Raw genomic sequence first — 23,576 nt, forward strand, 5'->3', positions numbered from 1 at the left:
GGCCATCCGCTCGGCAAACAACATCCTCGCCGCGGTCCCGTAACAATTGGTGTCGGGAGCGAGATTGGACCCGAAGCGCGCTTAACGCGCTCAAAATTACAAGCGGCCGAAATTGTTTTTTTTATTTATGGAAAAACAATCCGAAATTTGAAATCGCGCCATGGCTAGTCAAGGCGAAGGGATGCCGGTGGGGGAACTAGAAGAGGGGTTAGGGGTAACCCAGGACCAGAGGAGGGAAATGGAGGAGAGCAATGAGGAGGTGGTTGAGGGAGTTTCAGGTGCACAAAATGGTGCCCTCGCGCACGTGGTATCAGACGCACAAAGTGGCAGCTTGCACGAGCGCGGGGTAGCCGCGCCCGCTGCGCAAATAGGGGGAATTGATGTGCGGGACCTCATGGCGCAGATTAATGCAGCCATACTAATGGCGAATATGGGGCTAGAAGCCAAAATGGGAGAAATGGGGGGCCAAATGGTAGCAATGAGGGACGAAGCGAGGGGTACCGGTGAACGGTTAGACAATAAATTTGAGGGGTTAGACAATGGGATAAAAGGGGGTGAAAAATGGGTTAACGGGGGTGGAAAATAGAATGGCTGCCCAGGAGAATCAGATAGAGGGGGTGAAAAATGGGTTAAGGGGGCTAGAAGATAGGATGGGAGGTAAATTGCGGGAAGTAGGGGAGCAATCCGCCCGGGAAGTCAAACGGATGGGGAACCAGATAGAGGAGGTGAAAATCGGGTTAGAAGGTAAATTGGATGCTCAGAGGGATGAATTGGGACAGATGAGGGCGGCATCTACAAAAGAGATGAAGGAGATGGGGGAGGAAATACGACGAGGTGTAAGCGAGGAGGTCTCGGGGGTACGCGAGGAGGTAAAGCGAGGTGAGAAGCATATGGAGAAAGAGGTGAGGAATAATACGGCTAGGTTACAGGGGGGCATAGAGGACCTGACGCAGGAGGTGGAACAGCTAACGGTGGGACAGACGGAATTAGTGGAGCAGGTACAAAGGAACACCTGTACTAGGAGGGTTAAAAGCGACACAAAAAGACATTAAAAATGAATTAATAGCGACAAAGAAGGAATGTCAGATGGTACATGAAGAGGTGACAGAAGTAATGGAGACAAAGGACCGGGAGGTGAGGACGCACATAGAAACGGTCAAGGTGGCCTTCGAGGACGAAATTGAGGAGACGCACCGGGAAATAAAAGAGGTGAAGCAAAAGTTAGAGGAAGTGGAAGAGGGGGTGAGTGAAATTAAGAAGAGACAGACGGAAACTAAGGGAGAAATACAGGAGGAGTTGATGGAATATGTGCAAGGTCGGTGCTCAAATCGTGATGGTGTGCTCGCTAACCAAATAAAAAGTTTGTAGGTGGCGAAGGAGGTGCGGAGACGAGGTGCCGAGGTGAGTGGCGATATACGCGGAAATGTATATGGTGTGAGGGAAGCTTCAGTCGGCTTGGGGGTTGGTGTGGACCCGGGTGTTCTTGAGAGGCCATTGGTAAAGTGTGCGACAGGTACGGTGTGCGAAAGAGGAGGTGTGCGAGAATGTCCGACTCTGGGGTGTGTGAGGAAAAAGTGCGCGCCTAGGAGTGAGTGTGCTGTCGAGAGTGAGTTGGTCGTAGCGCATGTGCGGGGGGGCACATGGAAGCGCGTCGTGGGGAGTGTTACAAGGGATGTAACGGAAGCATGCACGCCTGTGGTGAGTGTTACGGAGGGTGTAACGGGAGAGTGTGCGCAAGAGGATGCGCGAGAAAGGTGTGTAACGGACGGGTGCATGAGTACAGAGTGCTCTGTCAAGAGTAAGGGTGAATGCGCGACCGAGTGTGGTGGTAAAAGTAGTGAGAGTGACACGGAGCGTGAGTTGGTTGTGGCAGGTGAGAGAGGATGTACACCTGGAATGGAAGGATGCACACCTGGAATGGTAGAGCATGTATGGGAATGCACGCTGGAGTTGGTAGTGAGGCACGTGGTTGGGTGTGCAAGTGAGAGCCACACCTGTGGTTGTCACAGAGGAGGTGACCGAGGAGGGGGTGCGAAGAGGTGTGTTGGTGAGGTGTGCGAACGACGAGTGTGTGCAAAGGTGTGCGGTGGTCAGGTGTGTGACCAAGTCTGTAAGCGGAATGAGTGTACCTGGGTGTGTCAGGGAAGGTGCAATGACAAAGAGCATGGAGACGGCTGGATGTATGAGCAAGGAACGAGCTGCGGGATGTTAGCATGCGAATGGAGCATCGACGCTAACCGGGTTAGCGGTTAGAGCGACGTATAGCCGAATCGGGCCCTCGGTGCGTGCCGGGCAGCTAGGTGTGCCGCGGGGACCCACGGCGGTTTAGAAAGAACCGCCGTGCGAGATCCACGCCGGGCCTCGCTGTGACCGGCCGCGTCCGTGCTCCGCTAGGCGGAGCGGGCGGCCCGGTAGAAAGGGTCGTCATGGCGACCCCTTTTTGTTGAGGCATTCCGGCAGGGCGAGATTGGGGCATCGGACGGTCCCGTGCCCCGATGGTGCGTGGAATCTCGGGCCGAGTAGACCGCCTTCCCTGCAACGAATGCCGGACGGACCCATCCGCTGGCAACGAACCACCCGCATCCATTGCTCGGCTTTACGAAGTAGAGCTTTGGAAACGAATTGGCGCACCGAGAGGATCTAGTGAGTAGACGGGTGATGATAGTGGTTTGGACCCGAAATTGCAAAGCAAAATTTGATGATTGGTAGAATGATTGGCAGATGATTGGCAAATTTTTGATTTGTTGAATTTGGACGAGCAAAATTTATAGTGAAAGATGCCCGATGTGGTGGGATGGCAACTCTGCCATCTCTCACACCAAGGGGGCAAAGGAGCAATAGACTTATGGGGTTTGGCAGTGAAAACTAGCCCGGGAGGGTTAGGATAATGATAGGGATCTAGAGAAGATGACCTTAGGTAACGTTAAGGTTAGGTAGTGACAGTGATACCTGTAGTGGGGACGCAGGTAGATTAGTTTGGATGATAATGACGTGGTATGTGCTTAGTTTAAAGGGAAGACGGGGAGCACTAAGTTAGCAGGGCAACAGTTAGATGAGATGATGCCGAGTGTTTGAGGATCGAAAGTGTATTGAGCAGAGTATGAGTAACTGATTGTGATTGTGAGTTGTATTGTGATTGCACAGGTGTGCAACTGAACAGGTGGATGGAGCAGTGTATGAGGGAGTGATGGTGATGTGTGTTGTGTGACCAAATGGTCCAGGAAGGAAGGAGGGTGCAGGTGGCACCAGGTGTGATTGCACAGGTGTGCAACAACAGGTGAATGGAGAATGGTAGTATGGAATAAATGGTCTGGAGTATATGGAGTATTGGAATGGATGGTCGTGGAGTGAGTGGTGGAAACTGTGGAGTAGAGTGGATGGTGCGAAGGTGTGGATGGGGGAAAGGAGGATGGACCCCATCACGAATACCCGGGGAGGGTAGTTTAAGTGTTAGGTAGAGGGTACAGGTAAATTGTGGTTGGATATTGGCATCTGTGGTGTGTGGTGGAAGAATGGTATTTGGATGGGTGCATTAGTGTTGTGGAAATGGCTGGGCGTGTAGCCTGTTAGTGTGTGTAGTTGGTTGACACTCCGCCACTGTCAGGATGTCGGCCAGGTGAGGCCGCAGGTGGGCTCTGGGAGCCGGTAGAGTTGTTGTGGATGGGGCCCGAGGATCCGGAGGACGGGCCCGGGTAGCCCAGTGCCAGAGGGCACCGAGTGGGGTGACAGAGCCAGGAGGGGCCTTCCCCAGTTAGATAGGTTAGGGTGAGGAGCTAGGTAAGCTCTGGGTGGCAACTACAGTGGTGGAGGTGTGCAGGTGGGTAGACCTGCTGGGAGAGCTGCACGACCCAGCCCGGAAATTGTGCAAGGGCACAGTGAGTTGCATCGGGGGAGTGAGACCCCAAATTGCGAAGCACCACAGTTTGGTCAATGGGAATTGGTTTTTAGAACCCATAGTGTAAGTTGGCCAATGGATTGGCAGGGAAAGACCCCGGGTAGTGTAAAGTGTGTTAATGTCATTTAGAGGATAGTTAGGATTAAGAATCTCCTCGCACCATCTACATCCACTCACCTGAGGTGACGTAACTCCACACCATGCCATGTTTTATTATTTTTATTGTGCAGATGTTTGGAATGTGAGACGCATCATGACGTGGGTGTGACATTGTGCTTGTTGTTCCATCTCTCCCTCCTTATGAGGATTGATGATGAATTGGGTGATGGCAAATTTTGGTTAGAGGGATTGTGGAGACGAATTTGGTATAGGAGAGATATGGGGAGACGTGACAGTAGTGACGAATTTGTAAATGTGTAGATTGTTGTAAATATGGGGTGAGGGCAAGGGAAGAGTAGGTGACAAGGGGGGTGACGTACGGTAGGGACGAGCTTTTCTCCGCTCCGTCTCCATACGCACCTTGCCTTGCATTGCCTTTATTGATGTGTACCCTTGTGACCTTACCCCTCGCTCATCTGTCTTTTCCCCCTTTTGTCTCCCACATGAGGACTGTGCGCCACTGGGCGCCGAGGGGAGCGTGCGGGAGTCTGCCATTGTGCGCCCGGAACTCCCAGAACCAGCTGTCTGCATCGATGCACCACATTATGGACCACATGTCTGTGGCTGAGCACCACTTATGGACCCCATGGGTTGGGGCATGGCCCCTCTGCTGGAACCGGCCATGAGGGCCCGAGATCTTGCTGGCGGACCTTGGTCACAGGGCACCTATGCCGCACAGGTGAACCACACATAGTCGGCCCTGTGGGCCATAAATAAATCAAGACAATGGACACGTTCTGTGCAGGTTTATTTCCACCAATAGGCCGCCAGTAAGAAAATGAAAGAAAGACCACATCTGGAAGAACAAATAGCCAGCAGAGGGAGCCGAAGAGCAAGAGACCACCAGCAGGGTTTGGGGTTGTTTGGTTATTTTTATTCATGAACAGTGATGACTGTGCACCGATTGGTGCTTGAGGGTGCTTTGGTGTGTTTTTGGGTGCTTTCATGGTACATCGATGCAGGGCAGACTGTCTCCCCCCCCCAAAAGAACGATCACAGGTCCTGGGTTGCGTTTTGTAAATAAAGTAGTCATTGTAAATAATGCGCCCCCACCGTAAGTGTTTTAGTTTGAAGACAATTCCGCAATTCGGTTAGCTGTGGGCGTGAATCTGTTAGGCAGGTGCAATGGAGCAGCGGGACATATTTATCTATGTTTTAAAACTGTCACACTCAGGGTCAGGTTAAATGTAGAGGGAACTATACCTACGTGCCACACTAAAGGTAAAAGTTCATAGGCCCGGGACGTGCCTAAGAGGAGGAGGGTGCAGTGTTGTGGATATGAGGATTGTGTTTTTTTTTTGATTGCTTTATTCTGGACCCTCCTGCCTCCAGTTGTGTAGAAAGGTCAAAGGTCGTTCCGTAGTTATTTCATAAACACTCACGTTAGCCAATCATAGATTTCCCCCTTGTTGACAGTTATATCCTTATTATGTGTAGTAGGGTAAGGCCTTGTCTTCCATTAATTGACACTCCATTGCACCGAATTCAAATAAATAGATCCCCTTTTATTTTCATTCCCAAAGCCTCGATTGCCAACTGCATTCGCCGCCATTGCCATGTGCTCCGGCTCGGAGAAGAAGGGCGTGTCTCCACCTCGTCATAGAGGGGAGGAGTGAGCCAGCCCGGCTCATCCAACCCAGACCGAGGGGTTTGGCTTGAGAGGGCGGAGAGAGAACACTTGGGGGAGGTTCGCAAAGGTTGAAGGGCGGGGCTATATATACCCGCATCGCGACGCTCCCCACGGCAGATGAGCTTTTTGGAGAAGATTGAGGTCCGAAGAAGATTGAGAGAGAGGTGCGGCAGATGCGCGATCCAGCTAAAGCAGCCAAGAGAGAACGCGACCGACGTAAGGGGGTGCTGATACTGAGCAATACGCCGAGACCCTCTAGGCCCTATTGCCGGCTGTGGAGACGCGGAGCTGCCAGCTGCTGTTCGCTTCTAGCACGGAACGTGGACCTCGACGATGTGGAATTGCCCGGACCTTCCTGCCCTGCCATCGGCTTGGACCTTCTCCTCCCTCCAGTGATTCCTGCCATCATTTCCCCCGTGTAAGTGTGCCCGTTTGTCCGTCTTTCATGTTGTCTTGGGGTATTAATTAAGACTGCCATATATATAAGCTAATCATTGCCCTATGTCTCCTGCTCCTTCAATTGCCTTATAAATCATCTTTCTTTTCCTTTCTGCTTAGTGTGTATAAATAGTAATAAATCTTGTTATTCCCTACTTTGTCTTTACTTCTTCATGCTCTTTCGGTCGCTTTAGAGGTTTCCATATTGAGTGCACGTGGCGCGATTCGGCCAACGTTTGAGAATCGGGTTAGTCTTTGGTAATGGCTCGAACTTCGGGTTGCTAAAAACCGCTCGGCAACTAACTAGACCATCCAAACCGGGGTTCGAGCGGTACTTGTCTCCCTAGTCTGCGGAGGGACGGATAAAGGTATTCGGGATAGACCCTGGGCCCATAACCCTGATCCGTTCCATCCCGCGGGATAGCGTTACAAGTACAAGGAACGGGGAGACGGCCAGCTTAAAAGGACAAGGGGCTAATCACCCCTTGCTAACGGGAGAGCCGTCCCCCGTATCCGTAACAATATATATATATATATATATATATATATATATATATATATATATATATATATATATATATATATATATATATATATATATATATAAATATATATACTGCATATATATATATCTATATATATATAATAATAATAATAATAATAAAGGAGTCTAATATAGCCCCATCAAGCAGAGTAAACTACCCTCATGGCGCTTTACATTATCATGCGAACGCGCACACACCGCACACACACACAGACACACCTTCAGTCCTTCACTCTTGCCCTATTCCTCTCCCTCCCCATTCAAAATCCACAGATGTGTACTCCCCTTCCTCCTCTCCTCCCTCCCCCGCACATGTACACAGACATACTCTCGATCTCTGTCCCACCTCAAACCAAAGGGAAAACAGGACTTAGACTTTGAAAGACTTGTGAAACAGATAGGTTGTGAGGGAGGTTTTAAAGGCAGGAAGAGAGTCAACATGTCGAACAGAGGAAGGCAAGTCATTCCAGAGCAGAGGTGCAGCAAAGGAAAAGGATTTCTCGCCAAACGACTTGGTGCTGGTGCGCGGCGGCTCTAAGGTCATAGAGTCGTCGCTTGAACGAAGCCGTCGCCGAGGTTCATAGAGAGTGAGCAAATCAGAGAGATAGTGAGGTCCCGTTCCACACAATGATTTATAACATAGTGTGCAAATTTTGTATTGCACACGAGCAGAGACAGGCAGCCAGTGTAAAGATTCAAGAAGCGGAGTAACATGGTCAGACTTCTTCGCCTTACAGACAAGACGAGCGGCAGAGTTTTGAACCTTTTGTAACTGAGGGCAGCCAGCATACAAAGAATTACAATAGTCGAGCCTTGAGAGGACAAGGGCACAGACCAGAGTTAGAGCAGCTTGAGGAGCAAGAAAGTGGCGAATGGATGCGATCTTTCGCAGCTGAAAGTATGCTGATTTGCAAGTTTGAAGTACTTGCTTGGAAAATGTCATGTTACAGTCGAAAACCAAACCAAGGTTCTTGGCCGACCAAACAAAGTTTACATCGGTTTCACCAACATGAATAGTGGTAGGAAGTGAACATTGTAGAGGACATCTGTGCGATCTTACAATCATAGACTCTGTTTTAGCATCGTTCAGCTGAAGTTTGTTTTGGGTCATCCACGCCTTCACGTCGGCAATACAGCCTTCTAACACTTCAACAGTGGGCACGATTTGTTGAATCGTGCTTCCTTTGTTCAGCTGATTGTCGTCCGCAAAGGTGTGGTGATCAACTGAATGTCTGGCAACAAGATCAAATAGAGGCTGAGTGTACAAAAGAAAGAGGATAGGTCCCAGGACTGAGCCCTGGGGAACGCCAAAGGAAAGCGGAGAAGGGGCTGATTTCTGGCCATTGACAACAACTGTTCGCACTCTATCAGTCAGATAGGACATCAGCCAAGAAAGTGGAGTACCAGTTATACCAAATGTGATTTCAAGACGACGAATTAAGACACTGTGGTCAATCGTGTCAAAGGTCTCTGACTCTTGAAAATCCTCTCTATCTCTTTGCTGACGACTCTACTCTCTGTCGCTCCATTCTTCATCCCTCAGATCGGCAGTCTGCAGCCTCCTCACTCTCTGCAGACCTTGACAAAATCACAGACTGGGCAAACAAGTGGAACATGTCTTTCAATCCTGACAAATCTCACGCTCTTACGATGTCTCTCCGAAAAGACCGACTGGACAACCCTCCCATCCACCTTCTGAATAATCCTCTCCAAGAAGTTCTGTCACTCAAGCTTTTGGGTCTCACTATCTGCCATGATCTTTCCTGGGAAAACCACATTTCAAATCTGGCCTCCAAAGCCAGTCGCCGACTGGGCATCCTCCGTCGTGCGAAGTCCTTCCTTGGCACACCTGAGCTCCTCACCACATACAAGGCTTTCATCCGCAGCTCAATGGAATACTGCTCTCCCCTCTGGGCTGGTGCTCCTGCCTCACACCTAGCTCGCCTTCACGCTGTTGAAACCAAAGCATTCAGAATCATTGGAATCTCCCGCGATGAAGCTAACTCCAAGGGCCTCTCACTCACTCACCGCAGGCAGGTTGGTGGTCTTTCCATCTTCTACCGACTCCTCTCTGGCCTTGCCCCCCCAGCTCTCTCTGGGCTCTGTCCCGCAAATATTCCTACAGGTCGCACAAGATATGCCTGTAACCCTCTTATGGTTAAACTGCCAAAATCAAGACTCTCTGCTCACCTTCACTCCTTCATTCCTCTTTTCTCCCGCCTCTGGAACAAACTCGCTCACTCTCTTCAATCACACTCCACCCTCCAAGTCTTTAAAACAGCTGTTCACCACCATAAAACAGCTGTATATGTGTGTATATATATGTATGTGTATGTCAAATTAATTGTTTGAATTATGATTGGTGTAAACCATGACAAAACGGCAACTCGGGTACAGTCATTTATCTATATATCTACACATCTGGGCAGTGTCTGTGTTGTCACTTAACTACTCCCTCAAACTTTTGTTGACGTGGTGGTGAGGTATTTTGAATTATGTGGTGGTGAGGTGTTTTTAAATGACGTGGTGGTGAAGTGTTTTTAATTATGTGGTGGTGAGGTGTTTTTAATTATGTGGTGGTGAGGTGTTTTAAATTATGTGGTGGTGAGGTGTTTTAAATTATGTGGCGGTGAGGTGTTTTGAATTATGTGGTGGTGAGGTGTTTTGAATTACGTGGTGGTGAGGTGTTTTAAATTACTTGGTGGTGAGGTGTTTTAAATTACTTGGTAATGAGGTGTTTTAAATTACTTTGTGGTGCGGTGTTTTGGATTACTTGGTGGTATGCACATATAGTCCCGAGGTGTTTTTCAATTATGTGTGGTGAGGTGTAATCGTCCCAAATTTCCAGTCTGCACCTACCCCTCCCCTATGTATGTGCTGAGGGATTCCTTCTTGAAAAAAAAACATACAACCTAAATCTCAACCTAAATTGCTTATAAAAATGTAATATCACAAACGCAACAAATACATTTGTGCAAAATGATTGTTTGTATTACGATTGGTGTAAATCATGACAACACAGCAACTCAGGTATAGTCATTATTCTCAGCTAAAATAAGCCCGTTCCTCAGTAACGACGCTTGGTGAGGTGAGCGCAGCGAGCTGAGCCAAGCTTATATATATATATATATATATATATATATATATATATATATATATATATATATATATGTATATATATATATATGTATATATATATGTATGTATGTATGTATGTGTATGTATATATATATATATATATATATATATATATATGTATACATATATGTATGTATATATACATACATACATATATATATATACACACACACACACACACACACACACACACACACACACACACACACACACACACACACACACACACACACACACACACACACACACACACACACACACACACACATACATACATACATACATACATACATACACATACCCCAGACGTAACCGCAAGTGATTAACGATGGGAACTGCATACACCTGAAATAAATATTCCGCAGATAGCAGAGTTGAGGCTAAATCTGGTACTGCAATTATGAATTTAGACAATGGGCATTGAGGGGAACGGATTTTGGCATGAATGGTAGGCAGCATATGGTAGGCCAGTTATGATGTTGGTAGGCTTGAGGTCTCCAATTATTTTGCAGGTATCATTAAAAAAAATTAATACTTTTACAATAAGCCCATGCCCTGCAATAGCGCGTGATGGGGTTTTGCAATCACTTCTGTGCGTGCATGTGCGTCTCTTTCTGGACTGTAATTTTTTTTTATTTGAGCTTTTGAGCTGAAATTTTGAACAAACCTTTTATGATAATGTGGTCAAAAGGTTGTGGATTAATAATTTGGTCAAAAAGTCAAAGATCAATGTCACCCAAAATCGTAAATTTTAATAAAATTGACCTGAAATTTTAATAATTTCACATTGGGTCACTGAATTGGTTCACAAATCAAAAGGCAGAAGCCATTTATTTTGTTTGTTTTTTAATCAAAAGGTCAAGATTGAATGGAATTGTCCATTTTCATCTGATTGACTTGAAATTTGAGCATGGTTTGCATGTTGGATCAACAACACAACACAACATGCATTTTAAGGCCATTTTCCCTGCTAGAGCGGGGGTTAGCCTTAGTTAGCGGGGTTAGCATGTTGGATCACTGAAACATATTGCTTTTGAGGTCAAAATGTCAAGGTCACCTAAAATCGTCAATTATTTTGTATTTTTTTTTGCTGTTGTCATCATGTTTAGCATACAGAAGTCTGAATACAAAGTGAACTCGGATGGGATTTGCATTTTGAGATGCTTTCTAGTTAGTGTTTTAATTGTTAACTTTATCCCAAAGAAAAATAAAAATGTCGACTTTATTATATTGTCGTGTGATTCCCCTCGGTGAAGACCGGGAAATCACGGATGGAAATTCGAGTGTTAATGAAGGCGACGATCGAATGCGGACTTCACTACATATGCGTGGAGGAAGGGAGAGGAAGAAGAAGCGGGAGCTTTACCTGACGCGATCTGCACCCAGTCTTCAACCCTGCAAATTAATAAATCAAACCAAAAACGGAATTTATGTACAAAAATAAACACGGCTTTATTGCCGGCCCCCGTGAACAAAGAACGCGACGATATCTAAAACCCCTCATGAGCGCTCCTATATACAGACTTCGAACATGTCCAGATGGGGAGGATATGAAAGAAAACGCATCGTGTGCATGTTGGTGCTGGCTTAGCTCGATATGGAGTGTGTCAGGGATTGTCAAGCTTTGAGTGCGGTCGTCCGACGCGGCTCCGGTCAGCGGGATCAAGGCCTCGACGCGCCCCCGTTCACGAGGTCTCGACAAGGCCCCTCGTGCCAAGCGAGCGAGCGGCGTGAAACCCGCCTCCTCAGCCGTGCGTGCAATGTCCTCCCGGATTCGGCACGGAACTGCGATGCACTCCACGTTCGGGTCAGAAAGGAGAGAGGGTCGAGGGTGAAGGAAGGCATGAGGGCAAGAATGAACGAGGTCCAGGCACCACTGGCTATTGCAACGAGCAGGGACGAGAGAGAGAAAATGTCAGTCTCCTTCACTTTTTGTCAATCCCTCTTCATGTCATCGCTCTCGCTCTCGCTCTCGCTTTCGCTCTCGCTCTCTGTCTCTCTCTGTCTCTCTCTGTCTCTCTCTGTCTCTCTGTCTCTCTGTCTCTCTGTCTCTCTGTCTCTCTCAACATCACAGGCTCAAATCCCCACCAATGGCCGCGTCACTTCTCTCTCTCATGCCATTCATCGGTGGCCAATCAGTCTGCCGCTTTCTTCTACCTTCCTTCCACCAATCTGCGGGAAGCTTCTTGCCCCTCCCTTGGCCAATCAGTGGCCAGCTTCTTGCCCCTGCCTTGACCAATCACGAGTCCTTCTGGGCGTGTCTATTGCCTGGCTTGCTCGATGTGTGTTGCTATGCCAGCTGGTGATGAGGCTGGCTGTGGCTGCATCGGCAGTGCCCCGAACTGGCTTCCGGTGAGCTTTATGGTTATTGTGGTGGAGGGGGGATTTAAGTAGTGTGTGCGCTAATGGGCCAAACTAATGTCTATGGTGCATTGCCATATGGGACACATGGATGATCACAGGTTTGACATACAGGGGAATTAGCTTAATCCTTATTCTATTTATCACAAAGCCATCCTTGTATGACCACAAATATACACTTAATCCGACATACGTGCTGGACAGGTCCTCTACTTATTTACATAGAGATGGTTTTTCTTCTTCACGACAACCAGAGCTTGATACCTATGCAGATCTACCTAACTCTATACATCCCCCTACCCCAAAATTCACAACAATATGAAATAAAAAAGGGTAAGAGGATTGTGTTATGTCTGTGTTGTGAATGTGGAGATGACAGATTTTACGAGCTGTTTGACTTTTTGTCTGGGTTTCCTTGTGCATTTCCTTGTGTTAAATAACAGTTTGCCTTTAATATTGCAAAGGTTACAATGTGTGTCATCCTTTTCAGTGTAGTATGATGAAATCTTCCCTATAAGAAAGAGTACATTAGTTTATTCATTCATGATGTTTCTATGTCTATCGAGACATTTCCACTTCTGCCAATGTGCTACCTTGTATGTAGAAGTGTTTATAAGCAACTCTTTCATAATAACTATGTTACACAACTCTTTTTTTTTGCAATAGTTTGATATTCGTTGTTTAAAATCTAAAAGTTCGTATCACTTTTAAGAAGAATGCTGCTTTTATTTGAGACCCAATTGAAAAGTCCTATACGATTTTCTCCAAGCATGTTTTTGTGAGAAATAAAGTCCAGCGGACCATGGAAATTGCATGACCTTCTAAGCAGGAATTGTTTTGTTTTTATGTGAATTTTTTTATATCACTGTTAAGTTGTATCAGCTTAAAATATATATATTGAATTTTTCATTTCACATTGAAAGATAACTAAAAAGCAACTTTTTTCATTGAATTCTCACCATACATGTATACAAATAATCTATGAAGGCAAAACCATTGTAAGATTGCTTTGGATGGAATGTAGAAAGTAATAAATCAATTTTTGAGAGTGTTTCATCCAATTTCTACTTTTTATAACATTGGAATTGCCCTGCTCAGATGGCGACTGTCCATATAATGTATAAACTTGGATTTTGAAAAAGCTGTTTTTAAATAAATGTGCAAGCGAGTTGTGGAAAAGCGAAATGATAAATAATAGTGGGGTGTTGTACTGACATTGGGGGGCTTGGGGGCACACGGACTGCAGATGACAGGAGCCTGTCGAAGGCCATTCTGGGAGAAAGGTGAATGGGGTTGGCTAGCAATGGCAGAAGAGCTCACAGGGAATGATGGAAGATAAAGGATGGTGGTGTGTCGCCAATAAATTTTGGGGAGAAGAGTAGATTGCACAGATGTAGGGAGACGGTTACACAGGTTTGGAGAAAAATGGTGCCAATGTGCAGAAAGATTCGATTTGGGAGTGTTGATGAAGAATTGTTGGAGGAATGTTTGCACACTGGAAGGGAAGGGGCAAGGGTTTGAAAGGGACAGGGGTGCAAGAAGATTTGAGATGGTGGAAGACATCTGCTGAGGTGTCTGCTGTTTAAGACCGACATGTTTTGATTACTGAGTAGCATATTGACTTGTTATGGCAATAATGTGCAGGGCTTTGCTCTCCTTCATGTCACATGGCATGAAAGATGGGAAGCTGGGGCACAAATACATGGAAGAGAGCAATGCTGAATTGCACTGGAATGTGCATCTTTGCCTGATGAGTTGTATTCCTAAATGGTTTGGTATTGTTACGGTTGCACAGTCTTCAACCACTGACATGCCGCCCAGTGGGATGGGGATGAGAAAATCTCTATGTCCGCCTGGTTAACTTTGCATGAATTGGCGTTATTAAACGCAATGGCAGTGGTGGAATTTCCGGAGAGGTCCGTCGGCGATACACGTCGAGGCTTGTCAGCGCGACCCGATTTGCCTGTTTAATAGATTAATAAGCCAATTTCCTAAGTGTGATGGAACCCGTTTCTGATGACCCCACAAGTTTAATCAAAATGCTTTTTTGCTTAAGGTGTAATCAGAGCAAAGTTAAGAAAATAGCTGCCGGCCAAAAGAGAGTACGAGAAGGATGTGGCAAATAATATTCGGCATAAAATCACATCAAGGCATTCTTTAAGTATATAATGGGTCAAGACAAGTGTGGACCCATTAAGGAATAACACACAGAGTGATTGGTGAGGAAAGTGAGATGGCAGGTTTATTAAACAGTTATTTTCTTTTAACATTTACACAAGAACAGACAGGAGAATTACCAATAGATGAGAGTATCTACCAAGGAGGTGAGGAAGGGCTTTTACAGAAGATCCAGGTCGAAATGGCGTAAGTAAAGGAACAGCCAGGAAATCTAATAGTAGATCAAGCTCTGGGACCAGATAAGTACTGTAGGAGATGTTAGTTAACGATCAGATGAAGGTCGTTAACCTCGCTCATCTGGGTTTTGTTGTGCATTTCCTTGTGTTAAACGACAGTTTGCCTGTAATATTACAAAGTTTACAATGTGTGTTTGAGATGGCAGGTTTAGTGGGGTGTTGACGAAGTTTTGGAGATGTTAGTTAACGACCAGATGAGGAACCATTTAAATAAACGAGATGGTATTCATAGAATACTTATCCCATGTAGTCAACTTGGTGCGAGCCACCTCTTCTGTTTTTGAAGGGGTTTTTTAAAATCCAATATGGCTGCCAGACCACGTGAACGATGACATCATAAATTTACATTATTTAATATAATTGTTGCATGGATCATGCGGAGGAAATTTCAAACTAATCAGACTAAGCATTGTCCCTGTCAAGTTATGATGTCATAATTAAGGCACCACGGGCGTCATCCTGAGCAACACTTATTCCCCATGGGGAGTACCTGACAATGAGCCATGTTTAATTTTTTTCCATGTAGTGGTTTCAGAGATAGAGGTGCAACGTTTTTTCAATATTGTGTCTGTTCCATGTGACCTATGACGTCACAATTATGAATGAAAAAATTATACAGGTGGAGGCACCCCCATGGTGAAAATTTTGGGTCAATCGGACCAACAGTTGCCGAGAAAATTCATTTAAAAAAATGCAGACGTACGTACGCCACACGTACGCACACAACCGATCGCTTAACCCGGCTGTTCGCTTCTCGAGCGTAGGATAACAAACAAATTAAAGGCAGTCAGCATGGATTTACAAAAGGTAAGACTTGTCGAACAAATTTTTCAGAGTTCGATGAAGCAGTTTCTGATTGGATGGATGAGGGAATTACAGTGGACAAAGTATACATTCACGTGAAAAAGTAAGTACACCCCATGTAAAGTTTTGACTTTTTCAACATATTTCAACATACAGCTATTTTTTCTTCATTTCAACAATATTGATAGATAAAGGTGATATAATATAACAAATATCATGAAACATTTACATTTTGTAGTCAATTGTATAATTCAAACAAACATAAATGCAAATTTTGCATGTGGAAAAAGTAAGTACACCCTTGGCTCTAATAGGTGGTATTGCCCCCTTTGGCAGAAACAACCTCAAGTAGGCGTTTCTTATAACTGTCTACAGACTTGGCATTTAATATGGAATATTTTTTTTGTGGGGGTGAACTTACTTTTCAAGATGACTTAGAACCAAAAGTTCATTGGAATTATGTTGAAATTATTCTAGATTTTGTTAATGTGACCTTTAAAAGAAACAAAAACCACATTTGACATTTCGAAGCAAATAAATTGATCCTTGAAAGTGATGTAAACTGATATCGAACTCAATTCACGGACAGTACTGTGTTAAACTTCTGTACGTTTTCCAGAAGTATCTCTTTATTTTGCACAGTAGCCAAATTTTTTTTCAACAAAAACAAAAGCTAAATTATGACTGGGATTACGGACAGTAAAATTACAGTTCAGTACTTCGAGTAACCCCCACGAGCATTCAGGAGAGCACGTACACATCGAGGCATGCTGTTCACGAGATTTGCCAAGGTTTGGACAGGAATCGCTTGCCATGCAGTGACAATAGTCTGCTGCAATTCATGCACAGATGTAGGCTGCTGGTCCAAGTTGTCGATTCGACGCGTTAATTCTGCCCACAAGGTCTCTATCGGATTCATATCCGGGGACATGGCAGGCCACTCCATATGCTCTCCACCACGGTCAGCAAGAAAGTGTTGGATCATGCGAGCACGATGAGGCCGTGCATTGTCATCTTGGAAGACAAAGTTTCCTCGACAGGCTGCACGAGCAAATGGAAGCAATGTTTCTTCCAGAATGACCCTGTACTTGAACTGGTTCAGGTTTCCATTCAGAACAACCAGGTCAGTTTTGCCCCCTGCATGAAAAGCAGCCCAAACGGTCACCCCACCACCTCCAGCTTGGACTCTTGGCACGATACAATCTTCGTTGTGGGCTTCATGCACTTGTCTGCGCACTCGGACACGGCCATCTTCACGATAGACCAGAAATCTAGACTCGTCACTGAAGTTCACATGATTCCAGTGTCCTGGCTGCCATTGACGGTGCTCTCTGGCCAACTGCAATCGGCGCTGGCTGTGTTGTCTGGTCAGGCGTGGCTTTCTCAGGGGACGCCTGGCACGATAGCCTGCTTGAACCAGTCGTTGGTTGACTAGCCTTCTGGATACAGGCACATTTGTCAGTTGCTGCCACTCAGCCCTAAGCCGATTAGCTGACTTGGTACGGCCATTGCAGACTAACCGGTGCAGCTGGCGATCATCTCTCCTTGTGGTTCTGCGGGGACGTCTTGGCCTCGGTATTGGAGTAGGGACACCCCTCTGAGCATTTCGTTTCAGGATCTTTGACACCTGACCTTGAGGGATGCCATACTGCCGAGCAATAGCATGCTGTTTCATGCCAGAATTTCGTAAAGCCGCCACTCCATGACAAACAGCATTGTCAAGTTGACGGACCATCTCCAGAGGAAGCGGCAATAACTTTTGTAGATGTGCAGCAGTTGTTTTCCACTAATACAGAACGCAACAACCCTTATATACCCGATTGTGAAGCCAATCGTCAAATGTACCTGTCCCTACCTTTTGTCACGCCACCTGTGATATAATCCTGTTATTGACTTCTTGCTGCGAAAGACAATCAGTGACATGGTTCTTTCAACAAAGACATCACCGAAGGGTAAAAGAAACTCACCAGATTGATATACTGAGTTCAGAAAGTAAACCCGATTCAAGGAAAAAAAATAATTCCATATTAAATGCCGTGTGTGTGTGTGTGTGTGTGTGTGTGTGTGTGTGTGTGTGTGTGTGTGTGTGTGTGTGTGTGTGTGTGTGTGTGTCTGTGTGTGTGTGTGTGTGTGTGTCTGTGTGTGTGTCCGGTTAACACCAGAGACCGCGGATATTCCTGAGAGGATTTATTCGGAGGCAACAACCAATACGGATTTTACTATAATCGCGTGGGAGGAAGAAGGAAAAGGTAAGCTGCGTAAGCGCTTAACTGTGGACGGCGATCGAACTCCAACGGACACTCCGATCCTGTAGGGGAAATTAACTCGACACGGGCACAGGTTTGACAGGGAATGGAAAATAATACAAGGGTTTATTGCAAAGAAATGTAGGGACAGGAAAACGCGATATTATATAAAGTTCCTAGGTTTGGGATCCCACACACTGACATCAAATACAGATGGGGGGAGTGAACAACCAAAATAACACATCCGTTTTGTAATTGGGAGTGCGGAGCTCGGTGTTATCTGTCTTGTCATCTTCAATCTCCGGCGTGGAGGAATCCTCCGCCCGCCTCGCATGCGTCGCTAGGCCCGTTCACAGCACCGAGCCTCGCTCCCGCACAAGCACCGCTCCAAGCACCACGAGGTCGATCTTCACACACGATCGATAAGCCAACTCTCAAGCCAACTCAACCAGGGCCAAGACTGTGAGCCTACTCAACCAGGGACAGGACTCTCTCCAATCGAGATCGCACCGGGACTGCCAGGGCCAGGAATCTGCACGCAGAGTTCCGTGCGCTCTTTTTATAACCTCTGGCTGTTACGTCAGCCTCGACGCGGCACCCAACCAGAGCCTCGTAACTTCCCGCCCTTTGTCGACCCGCTTCGCGCCTTCCGCGTCCATTCGCGCCAACCGATCACAGCCCTCCTGGGCGTGGTATAGCACGTAGCGTGTAGCGTGATCATAGCTCGTAGGTGCAGCTGGCCGCAGTCCATGCGGTGGCGCCCCGAGCCGGCCCCCTCCTTGCCTGTCTGTCTTCCAAAGTCATGTCAGGGAAGGGAATTATTTAATGTTGCGCGAGGAACCAAACTACGTGTCTGCAGGTGTGCATTGCCATAAGGGACAAAGGTTTGGCTACCAGGTGTGGACACACAGGGGCGTTATCTTTTAATCCCTACTCTATTTATCACTCAAACATCCTGGTATGTTCACAGGTATACTCTCAACCGACAAAACGCCTACACATGAAACTTTATTACAGGGCAGATTCCTTACCGCGACAGACGAATACCTAACTACACAGATCTGTCTGGCTCTAGATATTGGTTTACCCCCAGACATAACAATATATATATATATATAACTGTGAGAAATATTAGAAACTCCACAGTACGAGCAGGGCATCTCATTTGTATTAAATGAATAGTCGGGAGATTGGATAAGACGCGGACGCAGCTTCAGGACGGGTTTTATATTTTTATATTTTTATTTTTAAATAAATATATACTGTATATATTTTTGTATACAGGATCGAGGCTCGTGAAAGAGCTCACATTAATCACACAGAAAGACAAACCAACACATAAAACGTATAACATGGGGAGCGGTAGACAAGATGGGGAGAGAGGGGGAAGGACGCAAACACAACATTGGAGAGCAGGGACATCGAGAGATCTGTGGGAGGGAGAGGGCTTTGGAGGGGAGGGGGGGGGAGGCATGGTAATGGAGGGTGGGAGAGTTATAAAACATATGGACACTGCAAGGACTTCCAGGAAAGAAGTTGGAATTTCAAACAAAGTAGATCTGGGGTGAATTAGCGGGGGTAGAAAAGATCAAGGTTTTGGATGGGGGAAGATAAGAGATGGTGATAAACAGCTGTTTTAAAGACCTGGAGGGAGGAGTGGGATTGAAGGGAGTGTGGGAGTTTGTTCCAGAGGCGGGAGAAAAGGGGAATGAAAGAGTGAAGGTGCGCAGAGAGCCTAGATTTCGGCAGTTTAACCATCAGAGGGTTGCTGGCGGATCTTGTGCGACCTGTAGGAATATTTGTGGGACAAAGCACAGAGAGAGCTGGGGGAGCAAGGCCGGAGAGGAGTCGGTAGAAGACAGAAAGACCACCTGCCCGCCTGCGGTGAGTGAGTGAAAGGCCCTTGGAGATAGCTTCATCGCAGTAGATTCCAATGATTCTGAAAGCTTTGGTTTCAACAGCGTGAAGCCGAGCTAGGTGTGAGGCAGGAGCAGAGGGGGGAACTGTATTCCATTGAGCTGTGGATGAAAGCCTTGTATGTGGTGAGGAGCTCAGGTGTGCCAATGAAGGACTTTGCACGACGGAGGATGCCCAGTCGGCGACTGGCTTTGGAGGCCAGCTTGGAAATGTGGTTTTCCCAAGAAAGATCATGGCAGATAGTGAGACCCAAAAGCTTGAGCGACAGAACTTCTTGGAGAGGATTGTTGAGAAAGTAGATGGGAGGTTTTTTGGGAGGGTCTTTTCGGAAAGACATAGTAAGAGTGTGAGATTTGTCAGGATCGAAAGACATGTTCCACTTGTTTGACCAGTCTGATTTTGTCCAGGTCTGCAGAGAGTGAGGAGGCTGCAGACTGCCGATCTGTGGGACGAGGAATGGAGCGGCAGAGAGTGGCGTCCATCAGCAAAGTGATAGGATTTTCCAGAGAGTTGGAGAGATCATTGATGAAGACCAGAAAAAGCACAGGGCCCAGAATACTGCCTTGGGGAACTCCAGCCTCAACAGGAAGGGGAGATGAGAGAAATACATGAATTTATTTCCTTCTTTACAGCTTCATCTTCTGACTTTTGCACATGACCAAACCAACAAAGTCTTCACTTCTTGGGTTCCACTTCACTGGTATTGACTTTAAATCCCTTGCTGATTTGTTAGCTCAGAATTACTGTATTTTCTTTCAGAGACCATGCATTAATCCAACGTATCATTCTCATTTGTCATCTTTCCATTCTTTTTTACATCATCGATCTGCATTGCCCACGTTTTGCTTCCATACATCAATACTGGTCTGATATAGGCTTCATACACTCTTAAGTTTAACAGATAATGAAATGTTTGTGTTTCATGGTACCACCTAGTTGCCTCAACTTCTTCAAGGTGACATTATTCTTGATCTAACTTCTTCAAGGTGACATTATTCTTGATCTAACTTCTTCAAGGTGATGTTATTCTTCATCTAACTTCTTCAAGGTGATGTTATTCTTGATCTAACTTCTTCAAGGTGACATTATTCTTGATCTAACTTCTCCAAGGTGACATTATTCTTGATCTCACGGCTAATTTTGCTCTTGATGCCTCCATCATGTCTTGAGGTTGATAGAAACTTTTCATTTTTCCCAAATTGAATTCTGAGCGAAGGAGCATGCATTTATTTTTCTTCTTCATCTTTTTCTTTAAATTATTGATCCTCACATCTTTAACATATTCAAATTCCAGTTGTTGTTAACAAATCATTTTTTGTAAAATGTTACAAAAGGAAAGACCAGGAGATTACAAAAGCAACAAATTATGTGCAAGTATTTTTGAAAATAATAAAACAACAAGATGTCAGCTATTAAATCACAGAGGGGACATGTCTGGCCAATTTATTTATGCAGTTTCAAGTTTATTTCAGTTCTGATTTTTTTTTTTTGTGCAAATGCAATGAGAAGAAGCAAAAGGCATTGGATTATTTTGAAAGAGATTTTAATGGTCTTCAAAGAAGTTATTTAACCATGTGTTGTTATGCTTTTTCCTCATTGCATTCCCTTGCAGCCTTGGGCATTTCCTGCCCGAGAGTTCCTGAGGAGGAAACTAATTGGGAAAGAGGTCTGTTTCGTGATAGAGCATCGGGCACCAAGTGGTCGTGAATATGGCATCCTCTTTTTGGGCAAAGGTATGATTTGCCATTTGGTAGTTGAAGAACAAGAAGCTAAAATAAAGAAATGGGATGGGTGGAGAAGAGATGATGTTTCGTTATTATTTATGGTCTTTTCTTTCCCCATTTTTTCATTACTTGTTTTTTTCCTTCATCATTTGCCTTTTTCTCCCATTCCCAGTCTGCTTGACTTTTAACTCCTGAACCACATGAACCTCTTTTCTGAGGTGTCAAAATGAGTCAGGCGTGTGCACCCTGACATGCCTGTGATGCATGCACCTCAAAATCACTTGTATCCTATATTAACCTTCGTCCCGATCCTGTCCCCCTCCTTTGCTTTGAACGCTTATCACCTGAAACGTAAGCTTGCCACAGTGGTTGGCATAATTTGATCAACCTCCTGTTGATTCCGTCCATTGTGGAAGAGACTGCGGTGCTTACACAAGATGTACCAATTTGCAAAATATATATTTTAAAACGATTCAAGAGCAGGTTCAGACATGCTAAAACAGGAATGAAGATTGTCAAGTAATATATTGCAGTCATCCGTGTCAACATCGGCTGACATGTCAAAGTATTATGATTGTAGCTGTCCTTGGTTCACTTTGATTTGTGACATGAAAGTAGGCATTCTCAGCTCTACCAGCCTTTTGACACCATACTGGAAGGGTGCTAAAAGGGAAGGCTGGTGCAGGCATTCCAGGAAGTATTGGCAGTTACATGTTCTCAAATCTTTGAAATACAAGGTTGAAATTTTTCAAGTTATCAAAGTTATCAAAATCCCAGCAGCAAAGTTATCAAAGTTATCAAAGCCAGCAGCAAAGGCAGCAAAGGTCAAAATGATGGTTTTTATGGATTTTTAAAATGAGGATGGCATTGTCGATAATGCAATGGAGTAATTGACATTTTGTTGTGCATGGAGACGGAACGCAAAGTAAGGCAACGATCAAAGATTATGGAACTGGATCGAGTAAAGACGTCTTCGGTTCCGGATGATGGCTTCGACTGCATCTTGACTGTCAAATGCGAGGTTTTCAAAACCTGAATGAATATTAGATGGTGAGAAAGAAAGTGTAGGCCCTGAAAATGCTTGGGTAAGTTCATTTTGAATATATGTCATCTTATATTTAAGGGCAGCTTGAAATCTTCAAGTCTCTCGACTGGTTGCCCACCTTATTCATCCCCTTATTCTCCCGGTTGTGGAATCGCAAGCGTTGTCTATTTTCTTGTTCTCGCTTCAGGCTTTCAAATGTTCTGCTCATCATTACCTCATGTGCACTCTGAATGCATATCCACAATCTCCATTATACACGGGCTGGTTCATTCCCATTATTTTCCTCTCCGAGCGATTGGTAGTACTTTTTGCATTATTCCTCCTTTTCCACATTGTGTTTGTCCACACCCCCTCTGCCCCTGAAGTACTTTTGGCCTACCTAAGAGTTTATCAGTGAATGAGAACAAAGCCTCCATGTTGCAGGAATTGCATTCATTCAGTACGGTAATAAAAGGCTTTTGGAAGCTTTAGCAAGTGATTTTGTGTAATGGGCAATGGCTCTTTTGAAATTCAGTTAGTTAGCAAGTGACTGAGATTTATTGTATTCTTTCTAGTTTTCAACATGTTATTTTGAGACAATTAAAATTGCCAGTAAACCAGGCAGAGTGCTTTTGTTTCAGGGAAGGGAGTAACGGTTGTCACAAGTTGATTAAGTGTTTTTGAGGGTGTCAGCTTATAAACTGAGAACAATTGTTCAAGATCGTCAGGGGAGAAAACAATTGAATTCGATAATCTTTTGCTGGTGATGAATATTAATGGGGTTTATGTTACGATATGTCATCGGCTTCAATGTACATGAAGATTTCACCAAAGGAAGGGTTTAAATGACAATGACTGGTGAGAAAAACCAATTATTTTTAAATCGATGCTAGTTGCAGAATCAATATTGCGGCAAAAAGCGAGATCCGTCGTCTGAACTTGAGTGAGACGGAGAATGTGTTGCTGCAGATTTAAAATATCGACCAATTGGAATTTTTTTTGTTGAAGTGCATCATGGAGGTCATCATCGTTGATGTTAAAATCCATACAATCACGTTTATCTTTCCAGGATATATCAAGATCTGAGAAGTCGTCAAACGAAGCATGTTGTTTGGGGGGATTTGTAAATGACTATTTTCGATTCTGCAGGTGAACCAACAGAAATGCAAGAATGTTGAAAACATGATTGTGTGACCGCAGTGAATTGATGCAAGTTGAAAGAGTCGATGTCGACACGCAGTACCTCCACCTTCCCCATGCTCCTTTGGGCAGTGATTGAAGT

General features: G+C 45.2%; 1 protein-coding gene across 1 annotated transcript in view; it reads left to right on the top strand.

Moving 5' to 3' along the window:
* Positions 1-23,576, top strand: part of SND1 (staphylococcal nuclease and tudor domain containing 1) — a gene marked incomplete in the record, with an annotated part of 904,817 nt that overhangs the window by 79,601 nt on the left and 801,640 nt on the right. The window contains 1 exon segment of the mRNA XM_078777892.1: positions 21,159-21,279. Coding sequence (XP_078634018.1) covers positions 21,159-21,279 — 121 coding nt within the window.

Source organism: Myxine glutinosa, chromosome 1, assembly GCF_964187855.1.
Source record: "Myxine glutinosa chromosome 1, kmMyxGlut1.1, whole genome shotgun sequence".
Classification (NCBI taxonomy): Eukaryota; Metazoa; Chordata; class Myxini; order Myxiniformes; family Myxinidae; genus Myxine; species Myxine glutinosa.